Genomic DNA, 12497 nt, shown 5'->3' on the forward strand with positions numbered 1-12497 from the left:
TAGACAGAGAAATGATTCATTTTTGTGAGAGAGTGTCAAAAAAAAAAAAAGTACCCATAAAGTGACTTGGGTATTCAGAAGAGGGAGAATGTGTATAGTCATTGTGTTCATTGCTGGGGAGGTCAGAGTAGAGGTGAGTGGCAAAAGAGGAAAGGAATTGAGAAGACTAGAAGAGGAATAGAAAGAAATGAGAGTTGTGATATATCTTGAATGTACATCTTGACAGGCCTAGAAGTGGCTATGTGTGAGCTGTGAATGTCACAGAGGCAGGAAATTCTTTATTTGCTGTTTCTCACATTGTGTATGGAGACACCGTGTAAATGCTAAGAAAATCATGACTGAGTGTGAGATGGACACTGTCCACGGGGGAAAATAACTTTTTGCCAATAGAGGAAAATCTTGAGTGTCCACCATCTGTTTTGTTGCTATTTCTGCTTAATCATAGCCATAATAAGAATTTCTAGTCCACCTCCACTATCTAAGATAATCACAAGGATCTAGAATGGTCTTGTTTTAAAGTTTTCTACTGGGCCTCTTGGGGGAGGCCTCTTGAAGTACAGAAATGCCAGACCCTGTAATGGGAGAAATCTGTTGTTCAGAATCATTATCCTCCAACTGAGGTAGGAACCAAGCTTGAGGCAACAGGAAGGATAACACTGAATTACAGAGAGAGCTGGGATCCTTCCAGGACAGACAGGGCAGAAAAGCAAGGGCGGTCAGACTGTGAAGGCAGAGAAACATCAATAACATTTTAAAGGGACAACTTAGGAGAAAAAATATTTTAGATTTTTGAAGTTACAATAATTGTAGTTGCAGCATGTATGAACATAAGTTCGATCGTTGAGATTGTATGTCAATTCTCTGCAGAATCTCTGACACACCATATATGATAACTGGAGGATGTTATCTGTAATAAGAAGGAATCATAGAAAATAAGCCAGTGATATAAGTTCTTTAAAGACAAGTCAAACCTGGCACTAGTCCTGTCAGTAAAAATTTAATTAAGCATCCGAGGTAGGTTTGGGGTTGGCTTCCCATCTTGTACTTCCCAAGGGGACTCAGGCAGGGAGATGAAGAAATCACAGGTCCCCTGCAGGGGTTATTTGCCTAAGTTCCCTGGCAACCCTCAACTCTTTGTACAGATGCTTCTTCCTCCTGTCTAATTTCCCCAAGTCCTCTTCTGTCTGCATGCACAGGGACCCATGCCCAGGGGTGTACGGCACTTTGGTTCCTCTCTTGAGTTGGCCTTAGTCTGAGATAAGAAATTGGTGAAGTACTCTCCTAAGAATTGTCTAGGAATCTCACAGCACCTCCTCTAACTTACCCTGGAAGATCTTTAAGATCATGCATGTCTCGTGCTTCTCAGCAACACAGACACCGAAGCCCCTTCTACAGCGATCTGTCTGTGTGCGAAGGTGGCATGTTATGCATCTCAGGGGTGTCACTGCTGGAGAGCACAGAGCTGGTGTGAGGCCAGGGGAGGCAGGGGCTTAGAAGAAGCTAGACCTATCCAGGCCTGGGGTGCGGGGTGCGGTGCAGGGGCGGGTGAAGAGCTGGAGGCTGGGATCCGGGAGTAAGCAGCTGGATCTCTCACCAGCTCCACATCCCCGAGAAATGCTCTGTGAGAGTTAAAGGTTTCTGGTCCTGACTTCAGCCCTTTTAACCTGGTGACTTTGAGCAAAGATTTAGCCTCCAGCTAAATGGTTTTCCAGCTTAAAAATGGTTCTGTTAATGCTGGCCTGGCTTACCTGGCAGCACTGTAGATAGACAAGAGTGTGATAATGAGGCTGAGGGCTTTAAACTGTTTTACCTATGCTAGCATTACTACGATGGGATTTCTGAGATTGGCGGCTCACGTATTGTTAGGTGATATACTCTGTTTTTAACTTGGAACTGAATCTACTTAAAGGCCTCATGAATTATATCATAGTCAGTGCCACTTTATGTGGTACTGTGGGGTGAGCTGGTCAAAATACAGGTTTAATTAAAGAAAAAAAAAAAGCCTCTCCCGGGTACACCTAAGTGAGAAAGTAACATTTATCGAGCATCTCATACGGGCCATGTTCTCTTACTTTGTATCTGATTTAATCCTCACAAAGGCCTTGTAAGTAGGGATTTCCCCATTTCTCAGGTGAGCAACCAGAGGTACAGAGAATTTAAGACAGTGACTGAAACATTTTTTAATCTGTTTGATTCCAGTGCCTCCAGTATTTTCTCTCCTGCAATCACTTGTTGTAATATAAAAATCCCTGATAAAGGGCATCAAAAGCCCTAGATAGCACTAAAACCAACTACAAAATTATTCATTGTAGACTCAGCAGATGGGATACAGATTTATAAATGGAAAGGATGTCCTGAGGAAAATCTCACTAGGAGTTTTGATGATGGGGAATGGTAGGGACAGAGTGGGGAGCACTATGATGGGGCAGCCACAGCGGCTTGAGCCCTGGGTGGAGAATGGCAGAATGTTGAAAAGGGCAGACAAGTTGGCATGGAGGCCCAGGGAGCATTCTGAAGGCTGGCTTCCCCTCCCATATAAACGTGGTCAAGACTCAGCCCCGCATGGACACCAACGACACATATGGAGTTCCATGGGGCTTCCTAGATCCTGTCTCTGGAGCCCACTCCTCAAGTCTGTGACTCACCCACAATGCAGCAGAAGATGGATAAGAGCAACAAGAAGTGTTTGTCCATCCTGTCAGAGAAGTCTGTTATACAGGAAGAAAAGAAGCCAGGGTCTGCAAGCACAGGTCTTTAGGCCACAAGAAGAAACCTTCCTCTTCATCATAGGGCAGGGATTATTCATGCCTAAGGGGAACCAATCACACAAGGTTTCCTCTGGGAGCTCAAGTTCATGCTCTCTCCACCCCATAGCAGAGAATGATAATTAATAAATGTTGGAGCTTACATGAAGTTAACTTTGTTTTTTTATATACTGTTCATCATAGTAATTATTATTAATGCAGTTATGATACTATCATTCTTATCCCAATTTCACGGAGGAGGAAACTGAGGCTTGGTGAGGTCCAGCATCTTACCCAAGATCACATATCTAGTGACTTATAGCGCCAGTACTCAGAGCACGACTGTCTAATTCCAGAAGCCATACTTTTAACCATCTTGATTGAATGCCTCTTGGAGATTTATTCATATATTCAACTAATATTTATTGAGAGCTTTTATGAACCAGGCACAGTTTCACATGTAAGAGCAGAGCAACGAATAAGTCAAAAAAAAGCTTACCTAGCTCCACACTTTATGGATGAGAAAACGAAGAGTGAAAGAGATGAAAAGGTGTATAATCTATGACCAAGCTGGGCCTTCCACCTAGAATTTCTGATTCTCAGCTCAGAACTCTTTCACTTTACTAGAAATCTGTTCTCCAAGGCTAGGGACTGTTTACTTTGTAGGGCTGTGAAATCATCTCTAGAATTATCACATGGCTTGATCTTTAGGAAATTTATATTGTGAATCTGGCCAGTTTTGCCCATGCTTTAGGTATCTATCTCTACAAAAGTTAACTCAGGTAAGGTTCACCATGGGTAAACCACTGGAAAATTATGACCGGTTCTGGCACTGTCAGTCTCTGAAACCCATCAGTGAGCTTATGGTACTTTGGCTAGAGGCAATAGGAATCTTCTATCATGAATTCATTTTAATGACATGTTCTTTAGTTGTAGGAACAATATGTTCATCAAAATATCTCAAGTATGACATTTTTTGATATCAGATAAAGATTGGGTGAAATAAAGTCTTAGCTCAAATGCCACAAAATTTATAGGGTTCCTTTTCTATGACCAGAGTGTGGAGCCCATCTTTGCCTAGGAAGAGAGGCCTTAAACATGAGGGAATTTGTTCCTTTGAAAAGAATTGATTCTAGAATGGCAATCAAGATTGTGAAGTCTTTGAATCTCATTTTCTATTCTTCCATCTTTCAGAAGAAGATGTTGGAAATTAGATAGCATTTTTCAGGACTTTCCAAAGGCTTATCAAGAAGGCAAACTTCTGAACCTTTATTTGTCACCTGTTTTCTCTTCTCTCTCTTTAAAGCAAGTGACTCTAGAATCACAGCAAAGGAAGAAGAAATTCTAGGTTAAACCACAGAGGGTTTGCCCAGTTTCTATTCTTCTTCCTTCAAGGTGCCCCTTGGCAGATATTTTCTGGAAGGCCCATTGAGTTCTGAATCTCTTTTCTACGGGATTATTTTCAGTTAGGATTGTAGAATTTTGCAACTCCACCCAAGCAAGAGGTTCTCTGATCTACTTCTCATCCTACCACAGTATCTCATCCCTCAAATTTTCTCTTGTAAACAATGTCCTGTGGTATGTGGGAGCCTTCTAAAGTAGAATGTGTATTTGTGGATGTGAATCTGGAACTCAAAATGGAGGTCTGAGGTAGAGATATAAAATTGAGCGTCATCAGCTCGTGGAGGACCTCAAGCTTGAGCTATGGGAATGGGGCCCAGTTCTCACCCAGGCTCAGAGAATCAGAGCTCAACTAGCTCCCGGCTGCTAACCCACCCCAAGCAAATTAAACAGTTTGTTCTAAAGCTGACTATGTCTTCAAAGTTCATTCTAGAAGACAATGTAATTAATCTTTCCATCTTTTCCAATACCCAAAGCCAAGGGTAAGCCTTGCTGCAACTTAACACCTGACAGGATGCTCCCAACATCATCCTCATAGCCAGGCGCTTGGCCCTTGAATGCCAAAACCACAGTTACAGCCTCCACCTCATTGCCTCTCTCAGTCAGGTGCCCTTTCCTGCATGTGGCTCCTTTTGACTGCAGTTTCTGACACCTATCCTAGCAAAAGGGCCCAGGCTTCTCCTGAAATTTTAAGCACTGCACAGGGAGTTAGTGCTTGATAGTTTCCAGGGCCTTAACAAATATGAGCTTTCTCTTTTCACAGACTTTAATATACCACTAATACCAATCCTATGATGAAAATTATTCTGAACGTCAGTAACTCACCCAGAGTCACAATGTTGGCAAGCAGCAGAGCCAGGATCTGAACCCATGTGTGTACCAAACTTAAGTTTGGGATAAAGGGAGATGTCCTTTCTAGAATTCAGTATTGGTACAAAGGAGTGGGTACTTCAATGTCTTTTCCAGCCCTGGGAAAAATGACTCTTTTCATTGATGTCTTGCAATTGCAGATAGTGAGCAAGAGATCCCATTTTATGTGCTTGGGACGAAGTAATCTCAGCAACAAGTGCAGTGCATTGTCCCCTTGAGCCCCTCTCTTTACCCATATGCCATCACCTCCAACAAGGTGCATCTCTCTGAGTTTCTTGCTCATCCGTGTCTCTAGAACCACATGACCAGCTCTCATCCCAGTGTGTCAGGTTGCCTGACATCTCTGTATTTTGACATTTGCTGTTCCTTTGGGTGCCTGTCCCTATTCACTTCTTCTAGCTAACACATCACTAGCCTTCAAAGTCCGGCTCAACTATCCCTTCTTCAGGGAAGCCTTCCCTGGTCAGGCAGTCAACTTTGAAGGTCTCTCATGTAGGCCCCCATAGCCAACTGTGCTTGATGTACTTGTAGTCTCCTTAACTAGACTCAAGTCTTTGTGAGGCCACAGATTAGTGGCCTGGCTCGCTTGGTGACTTCTCTTTTTGTGATGTTGGCATTTGGTATGTGTGTAGAAAATATTTACTTTAAAAAATGCATGAATTAGTTAATAACACCTGAAGGCAAACTAGGCACATCTCACCTTTCTGCTGAAACGTCCCTTTCCTACACCACAGAAGGGACACTCAGTGTTTCCCCCACATTCAGACTATACCTGGAATCCTGAACTTAATTCCTGGTGCTTCAGTCTAAGCACAAAGACAAATCTGAGATGATTCTGAGATTAGTGAAGAGAGCTAAAAGGAACTAAGCTGTCCAAATCCTGTCTTGAGATATCTGAAAAATATTAATTATTTTTAAATAATTAATGTGGGATAATTATCCCACATTAATAATACATTAATAATAAAATGTATTATTAAAAACACATTAATAATAATGTGTTAAAATGTGTGAAAAAAATTTGACTTTACTTGCAGAGCGCAAGGCTGAGCTATACAATAATGAATAAAGAATATATGTGTGTGTGTGTGTGTGTGTGTGTGTGTGTGTATTCATCATTGAGGAGAATTTTAAAATAGATACCTTAGGGGCATTGAGACTCCAGTTGGTGTTGGTTGGTTCTGGGAACATTGAGGTACTGTTCGTCACTGAAATTTTACGATTATATGATTTAGATGACTAGCCCAAGGGCAGAACACTGGGGGAGATCAACCAGTACCTTCCACAGGCAACTGCACATGACCAAAGTCCCAGGATGTTTGTTCTGTTTCTGCTGTGCATAGTCTTTCTGGTCTGCATGAGTAAGGGTAAGTCCTGGAGACAGAGGAAGGGTTGGTTGTTGATTAAGAGATGGGAAGATGCTGGGGGAGGAGAAATTTCCAGAATTGGCTCTTGGGGCTTTGGCCAATGCAGGTGCGATTATGACAGGGAAACTTCTTCTTTTCACAGGTGAATTTCGTGAACATCTGATAGGTACGACCACAGCTTGTCTAAAGTCCTTGGTAAAAAGGTTATTGGTGACATTTTTGGAGTAAACCTTCCCCTCCATCTTTTGAGAGAGCTGTTATCCATTCCTACTATAGAATCCTAGGAGTTTGATCTTCTCCCAGACCAATTTAGTCCATTTCGTGGAGTAAGGAAGCTAAAATCCCTGTCTTTGCTTCCATTTCCCCATTACTGGACAAAATCATTAGGCTAGATAAGCGGTTCATTACTTGGGGACCATAGATAAATTTTACAGGAACTCCAACCTTTTGAGATTATATACAATATTTGATTTATGTCTGTATAAGTTAGCTTTCACAAGGTTATCAAAGGGATCAGGGTCCCGAGAAAAGTTGGGAACCACTAGTCAACAGTAAGTTCCTTTTGGGAAGCCCCCAGGCCTGGAGAACCTTCTCCATACTGCATCCTTTAAGCACCTCTTTCTGTGTCTGGCAGAGCCTTCGACGATGTGTTATAAATGTAAAAAATATCATCTTGGGATATGCTATGAAGGCATGAGGTCCTGCACCCTGAAGTACCACCAGACCTGTGCTGTTGAAAACATTTACTTACTTACCAGAAAAGGTAGTGTTGGGTATAAAGTGACTGAGAAACAACCATCTTTTTTCCCCTAAGAGACAGTTACCTGCTTTTGTCCATGGAATACATGGGTGAGTGGTATGGGTGAGGATGGGGTGGTCCTGCAGAGGGTAGGGCAAAGACGGACTTTTCCTTAAGACAGCATTGAGGAAAGGAAAGGTGAATGTTCCTTATAAGTTTGGAAATAAAATCCACTCTCTGGGTCAGTAATTGATAGACTCTGTCTTTTAGCTCATTTGGGTCTAGAGAAAAATCAGTGAGTCTCTGAAAAGAGGTTATTCCTAGGAATATGGTAGGAGAAAACAGAGTCATTACAGTTATATTCCCTTTCTTTCACCTCCTCAGGGCGGAGTATGTATTTTTATTCAAAACTGTCATGTATGACCGACTGTGAGGACATCAACTTCTTAAGTTTTGAAAAGAGGACAGAGCTCATCTGTTGCAAACATAAAAACTATTGCAACCTCCCTGAGGGAGTCTAGTTCTGCATTTCTCCTGGATTTTTGATTATTCTTCAACTCACCATCCCCTTTATCTTTTCCCCCAAACCTGTATTTTGTTCTTCACTTCTAACCAATGGTAGAGAGTGAGAAAGCCAACTGGTAGTGAAGAGTAGCCGTCATAATGAGGCTACTAGGAGATAACTGATTCTCGTTAATGATGGAGCACTCGACGGAATTTTTGCAAATCCCCGCGCACAGCGTTTTGGTTTTCTTATGATGGTGCTGCCATGAATAGTGTTGGGTTTTAAATTGGTTATTTGTTATCTCCTGTATGGAGATGCAAAGACTTGGGTCAAAATAATCCCACGCTCGTCCTGGGAATTCTGTGATCATACTTAATCCTTGTCCATACCCACCCCTCTGGGCTGGGATTCTCTCTTGATTAGCTCTGACACCTGGCACTCTCCTTTTGCCCATGGGTTATGGAGATAAAAGAAGACTAACTCCAGTTTCCCAATTTGCTGGCAACATGAGCCCCATCTTTCTCTGGTAGAGCTCTTAGGAGGAATCTCAGGCCAGGAAAAAACTGGACAGGCAAAGGGATGAGGCATCAAGAAAAATTTTAGGGGCATTTCAGTTTGTGGAAACTAAGATATGAGAAACAATTTGGTGTGGGTGGAGTTATCATGGCCCTTCCTGGCCAGGTAGCCAGGTAGCACGTGGTTGAACTAGGTTATTAAATTGGAAATGGAAACCTTGTGCCAGCATTGCTGGTCAGTCTCCTCTCATAAGAATGTGAAAAAACTGTTGATAATAAAGCAGGTGAAGATAATAGAATGTATAGAGATGCCATGTGGTAGTGTTCCAGTTACAAAGTGTGCTATGTAAGATGCAGTTATGAGTAAACAGAAGGGATGATATAGCAGAAGCTAGTGGGGGTGGGAAGAGATGCAGGTGACACGGAATGAAACAAATAGAGAGAAACTGAGTAGCGTTGGTGGTGAAACAACCCACCTGTGGCCAAGGTGGTGAAGCTTCCCTGGGTATAGAATAACCCTGGCATTTCTCTCCTTGTGAATGAAGCTTACTGCAGTTCTTGGTCCTGGATTTCCACGATCATTTTTCTCCCTTACTATGCCACATGAAATTCTTACAGTAAAACAATTACCCCTCTACTTGAAGAGTTTGGTGTACTCTCTGCCTTTGTCTGTGCCTGAAAATACAATCCTTCCTGAGGAATTCTCATCTGGGATTTTAGCTGGGATGAAGAAAGACATGTAGATAACTTTTTCAAAATAGGCAGGCAGGTTGGAAAAGCCTATGTAACACGGGTATTTTGAGTTAGGGAAGCAACATATATTTTAAAACATTTTATTGAAGTATAGTCGATTTACAATGTTGTTTTAATTTCTGCTGTACAGCAAAGTGATTCAGTTATACATATATATGTTCTTTTTCATATTCTTTTCCATTATGGTTTATCACAGGATATTGAATATAGTTCCCTGTGCTATACAGTAAGACCTTGTTGTTTATCCATCCTATATATAATAGTTTGCATCTGCTAATCCCAAACTCCCAACCCATCCCTTCCCCACCCCCCTCCCCCTTGGCAACCACAAGTCTTTTTTCTGTATCTGTGAGTCTGTTTCTGTTTCATAGATATGTTCATTTGATGGCTCACGGGCCCAGCCGCTCCGCGGCATGTGGGATCTTCCCGGACCGGGGCACGAACCCGTGTGCCCTGCATCGGCAGGCGGACTCTCAACCACTGTGCCACCAGGGAAGCCCCATCATTTTTTAAAAAAATTTCGTTACTGAAGCATAGTTGATTTACAATGTTGTGTTAATTTCTGCTGTACAGCAAAGTGATTCAGTTATACATATATATACACATATATATATATATATATGTGCTTTTTTTACATTTTTTTCCATTCTGGTTTATCACAGGATATTGAATATAGTTCCCTGTGCTATACAGTAAGACCTTGTTGTTTATCCATCCTATATATAATAGTTTGCATCTGCTAATCCCAAACTCCCAACCCATCCCTTCCCCACCCCCCTCCCCCTTGGCAACCACAAGTCTTTTTTCTGTATCTGTGAGTCTGTTTCTGTTTCATAGATATGTTCATTCGTGTCATATTTTAGATTCCACATACAAGTGATATCATATGTTATTTGTCTTTCTTTTTCTGACTTACTTCTCTTAGTATGATAATCTCTAGGTGCATCCATGTTCCTGAAAATGGCATTATTTCATTTTTTAATGGCTGAGTAATATTCCATTGTGTATAGTACCACATCTGCTTTATCCATTCATCTGTCGATGGACATTTAGGGGAAACAACATATTTTTATTTCTGGCTGTATATGGACTCTCTCACCCATTGAATCATGGGGTTGGGAAACGTCATTTAGAAAAAAAAGAGAGGGGGGGATCATTGTTTTTCACTGGGTTTCAAAATAGACTTTAAAAATATTTGTGAATCAATGTTTAGACAAAACTTGGCTTTGCTGAACAAGAAGTTTCTAATTATAAAATCTTTCCTTGATCTTTCAAGAGGAAGCATTGGCACTCTCAGCAATAGAGCATTGAATATTACATTATGTAGTGGATGATTTTGATTTGATTTTGGTGCCCTGCCCAAATCCTTTTTGCTAACCAGTGCATCTGCGACCCAGCTGCGTTGAGTGTTGGCTTATGACAATTCACAGCTATTTACTTCTCTGGAGATTTGCCCTCTGCCAAATCGGAGCTGCCTCTCCTGGATGCTGAGCTCCCAACTAGAGCAAAGACCTCAGCCAACAAATGGCCGACTCCTTCCACCAAGCTGGGACTAAGTCTGCGGTGCAATTTTTGTGCCAGAGCTTTTCCATGGGCTCTGACTAAAGCCAGTCTCCAGTTGAGACCATGTTACTGTTAACATTTCCCCTGTCCTCCCTTGCTTTCTTTACTCCCCCTCTAAATTTTAAGCTGAGAAGACCAAGTGTTTTCTACCATCGTAGGGCATGGAGCTCTAAAATAAGATGAGGAAGTTCCCCAGCAGTCCAGTGGTTAGGACGCTGAGCTTTCACTGCCGAGGGCACGGGTTTGATCCCTGGTCGGGGAACTAAGATCCCACAAGCCGCGTGGTGCAGCCAAAAATTTCAAAAAAAAATTTTTTTTAATAAAAAAAATTTTTTTAATATAAAATAAAACAAGATGAGGTTGGGTTAGAAAATGCAGTTACATTTTGGTACCTCTGAGTGACAGTGCACGTAGTGTGTTAATTAGCTCCTCATGAATGAGGAGACTCTTTTTTATTAGGCTTCCTTACAGCTTAGATAAAATTGCTGTAATCTTGGAGAGAATTTTCGTTTGGTTTACCCCATCTTGGGATATTCTTCCTGTTTCCATTTTCCAACTTGAACAAATGAACAGAATAAGACCTAGGTGAAAATTTCTTTACCCCCATGATAGCACACCAAGTATCAATCCTGAAATAAGCATAAGCTCTTTTTTCATATATGCACATTTTTTCTTCACATATCATTTTAAAGAGAGTAATATGCCTACTAATCTAAATGTTAATTTGGAGCTGACTGGTAAATAATACATACAACCTTATGCATTAAATCAAAATAATTTTCACATATATTAAAGATTTAAAGGTAATAAAATCTTTACTTTTTAATTGTTGTGACTATTACTGTTTGACCTCTTAGTGTGCGATAGACACGTGTTTTGTACTTTTCATAAATGGTCTCATTTGATCTTCACAACTTCCTATGAAGTAGCTAGTGTTGTAAAACAATGTAATAGATGAAAAACCTGAAGAAGAGATTGCCCAGATGCTAATTGGGTAACTCAACAAGTATCACACAATTTTCCAGTTATTATTGATGCATAAAAAATGATTGTGTTCACTAGTACTGTGGGTCAGCAATTCAGAAAGTAGGTAGTAGGGATGGCTTGTCTCTGCTGCATGATGTCTGCGACCACAACTGGAGAGACTTGAAGGCTGGAGGTGACTCGAGAGTGGGAGACTGGAATTATTCAGAGGTGTCTTCACTTCTACATTTTTGCAGTCGATTCTGGTATAAGTTGTGATGTCACCTGGGGCTGTTGGTCAGAACACCTACATATGGACTCCATATGACTTGGACCCCTGTACTGCATGGAGGCCCAGGCTTCTTACACAGAAGCTTAGGGGCTCTAAAGGCAAGTGTATATTCTAACAAGGTGGAAGTTGCATCACATTCGGAAGTCGTGCATCATCACTTCTGCTACATTCTATTGGTTATAAGTGAATCACAAGCCTGGCCAGGTTCCACCTTTGATTGGAGAGTAGGTAAGTTGTAGAAGAGCTTGTGATATGGGAGATATTGTTGTAGCCATCTTTGGAAAATACAGTCTGTTACAACTAGTTAATGGCAGAGCTGGAATTGAATCCAGTATCTGTACAATCCCAAAGCTCTCTCTCATTCTAAGCTCAATATTATATTAAAGATATTTAGAAATATTTATATAATCTAGTGATAGAGGGAGCTTTTCTAAATATGGCGTCAGTCACAAAACAGGACAAAATTGATAGATTTGGGAATTCCCTGGCAGTCCAGTGGTTAGGACTTGGTGCTTTCACTGCCAGGGTTTGATCCCTGGTCGGGGAACTAAGATCCCACAAGCCACGTGGCGAGGCCAAAGAAAAGATTGATAGGTTTGACCACATACAGAAGTAAATGTTTTTGTACGGTAAATCAAAACCATCAAAAAAAACCCCACATAATATAAAGATTGTTATTTCCCTTAGCTGTCGTACCTTTAGTTGAATACCTAAAGAGAATAAAGCTCCCTAAAGACCTGTTACCATGATTGTCTATTGTTGTCAAAGAAAGGATTGTGGAAATG

General features: G+C 41.3%; 1 protein-coding gene across 1 annotated transcript; it reads left to right on the forward strand.

Moving 5' to 3' along the window:
• Window positions 1–6529: 6529 nt before the first annotated feature.
• Window positions 6530–7642, forward strand: PATE2 (prostate and testis expressed 2). The gene is made up of 3 exons (XM_007118073.2): window positions 6530–6548; window positions 7017–7145; window positions 7506–7642. The coding sequence occupies exons 2-3, from the start codon at window positions 7028–7030 to the stop codon at window positions 7640–7642; spliced, it is 255 nt and encodes an 84-aa protein (XP_007118135.1). The 5' UTR covers window positions 6530–6548; window positions 7017–7027.
• The last annotated feature ends 4855 nt before the right edge of the window (window positions 7643–12497 follow it).

This window comes from Physeter macrocephalus, chromosome 16, assembly GCF_002837175.3.
Source record: "Physeter macrocephalus isolate SW-GA chromosome 16, ASM283717v5, whole genome shotgun sequence".
Lineage (NCBI taxonomy): Eukaryota > Metazoa > Chordata > Mammalia > Artiodactyla > Physeteridae > Physeter > Physeter macrocephalus.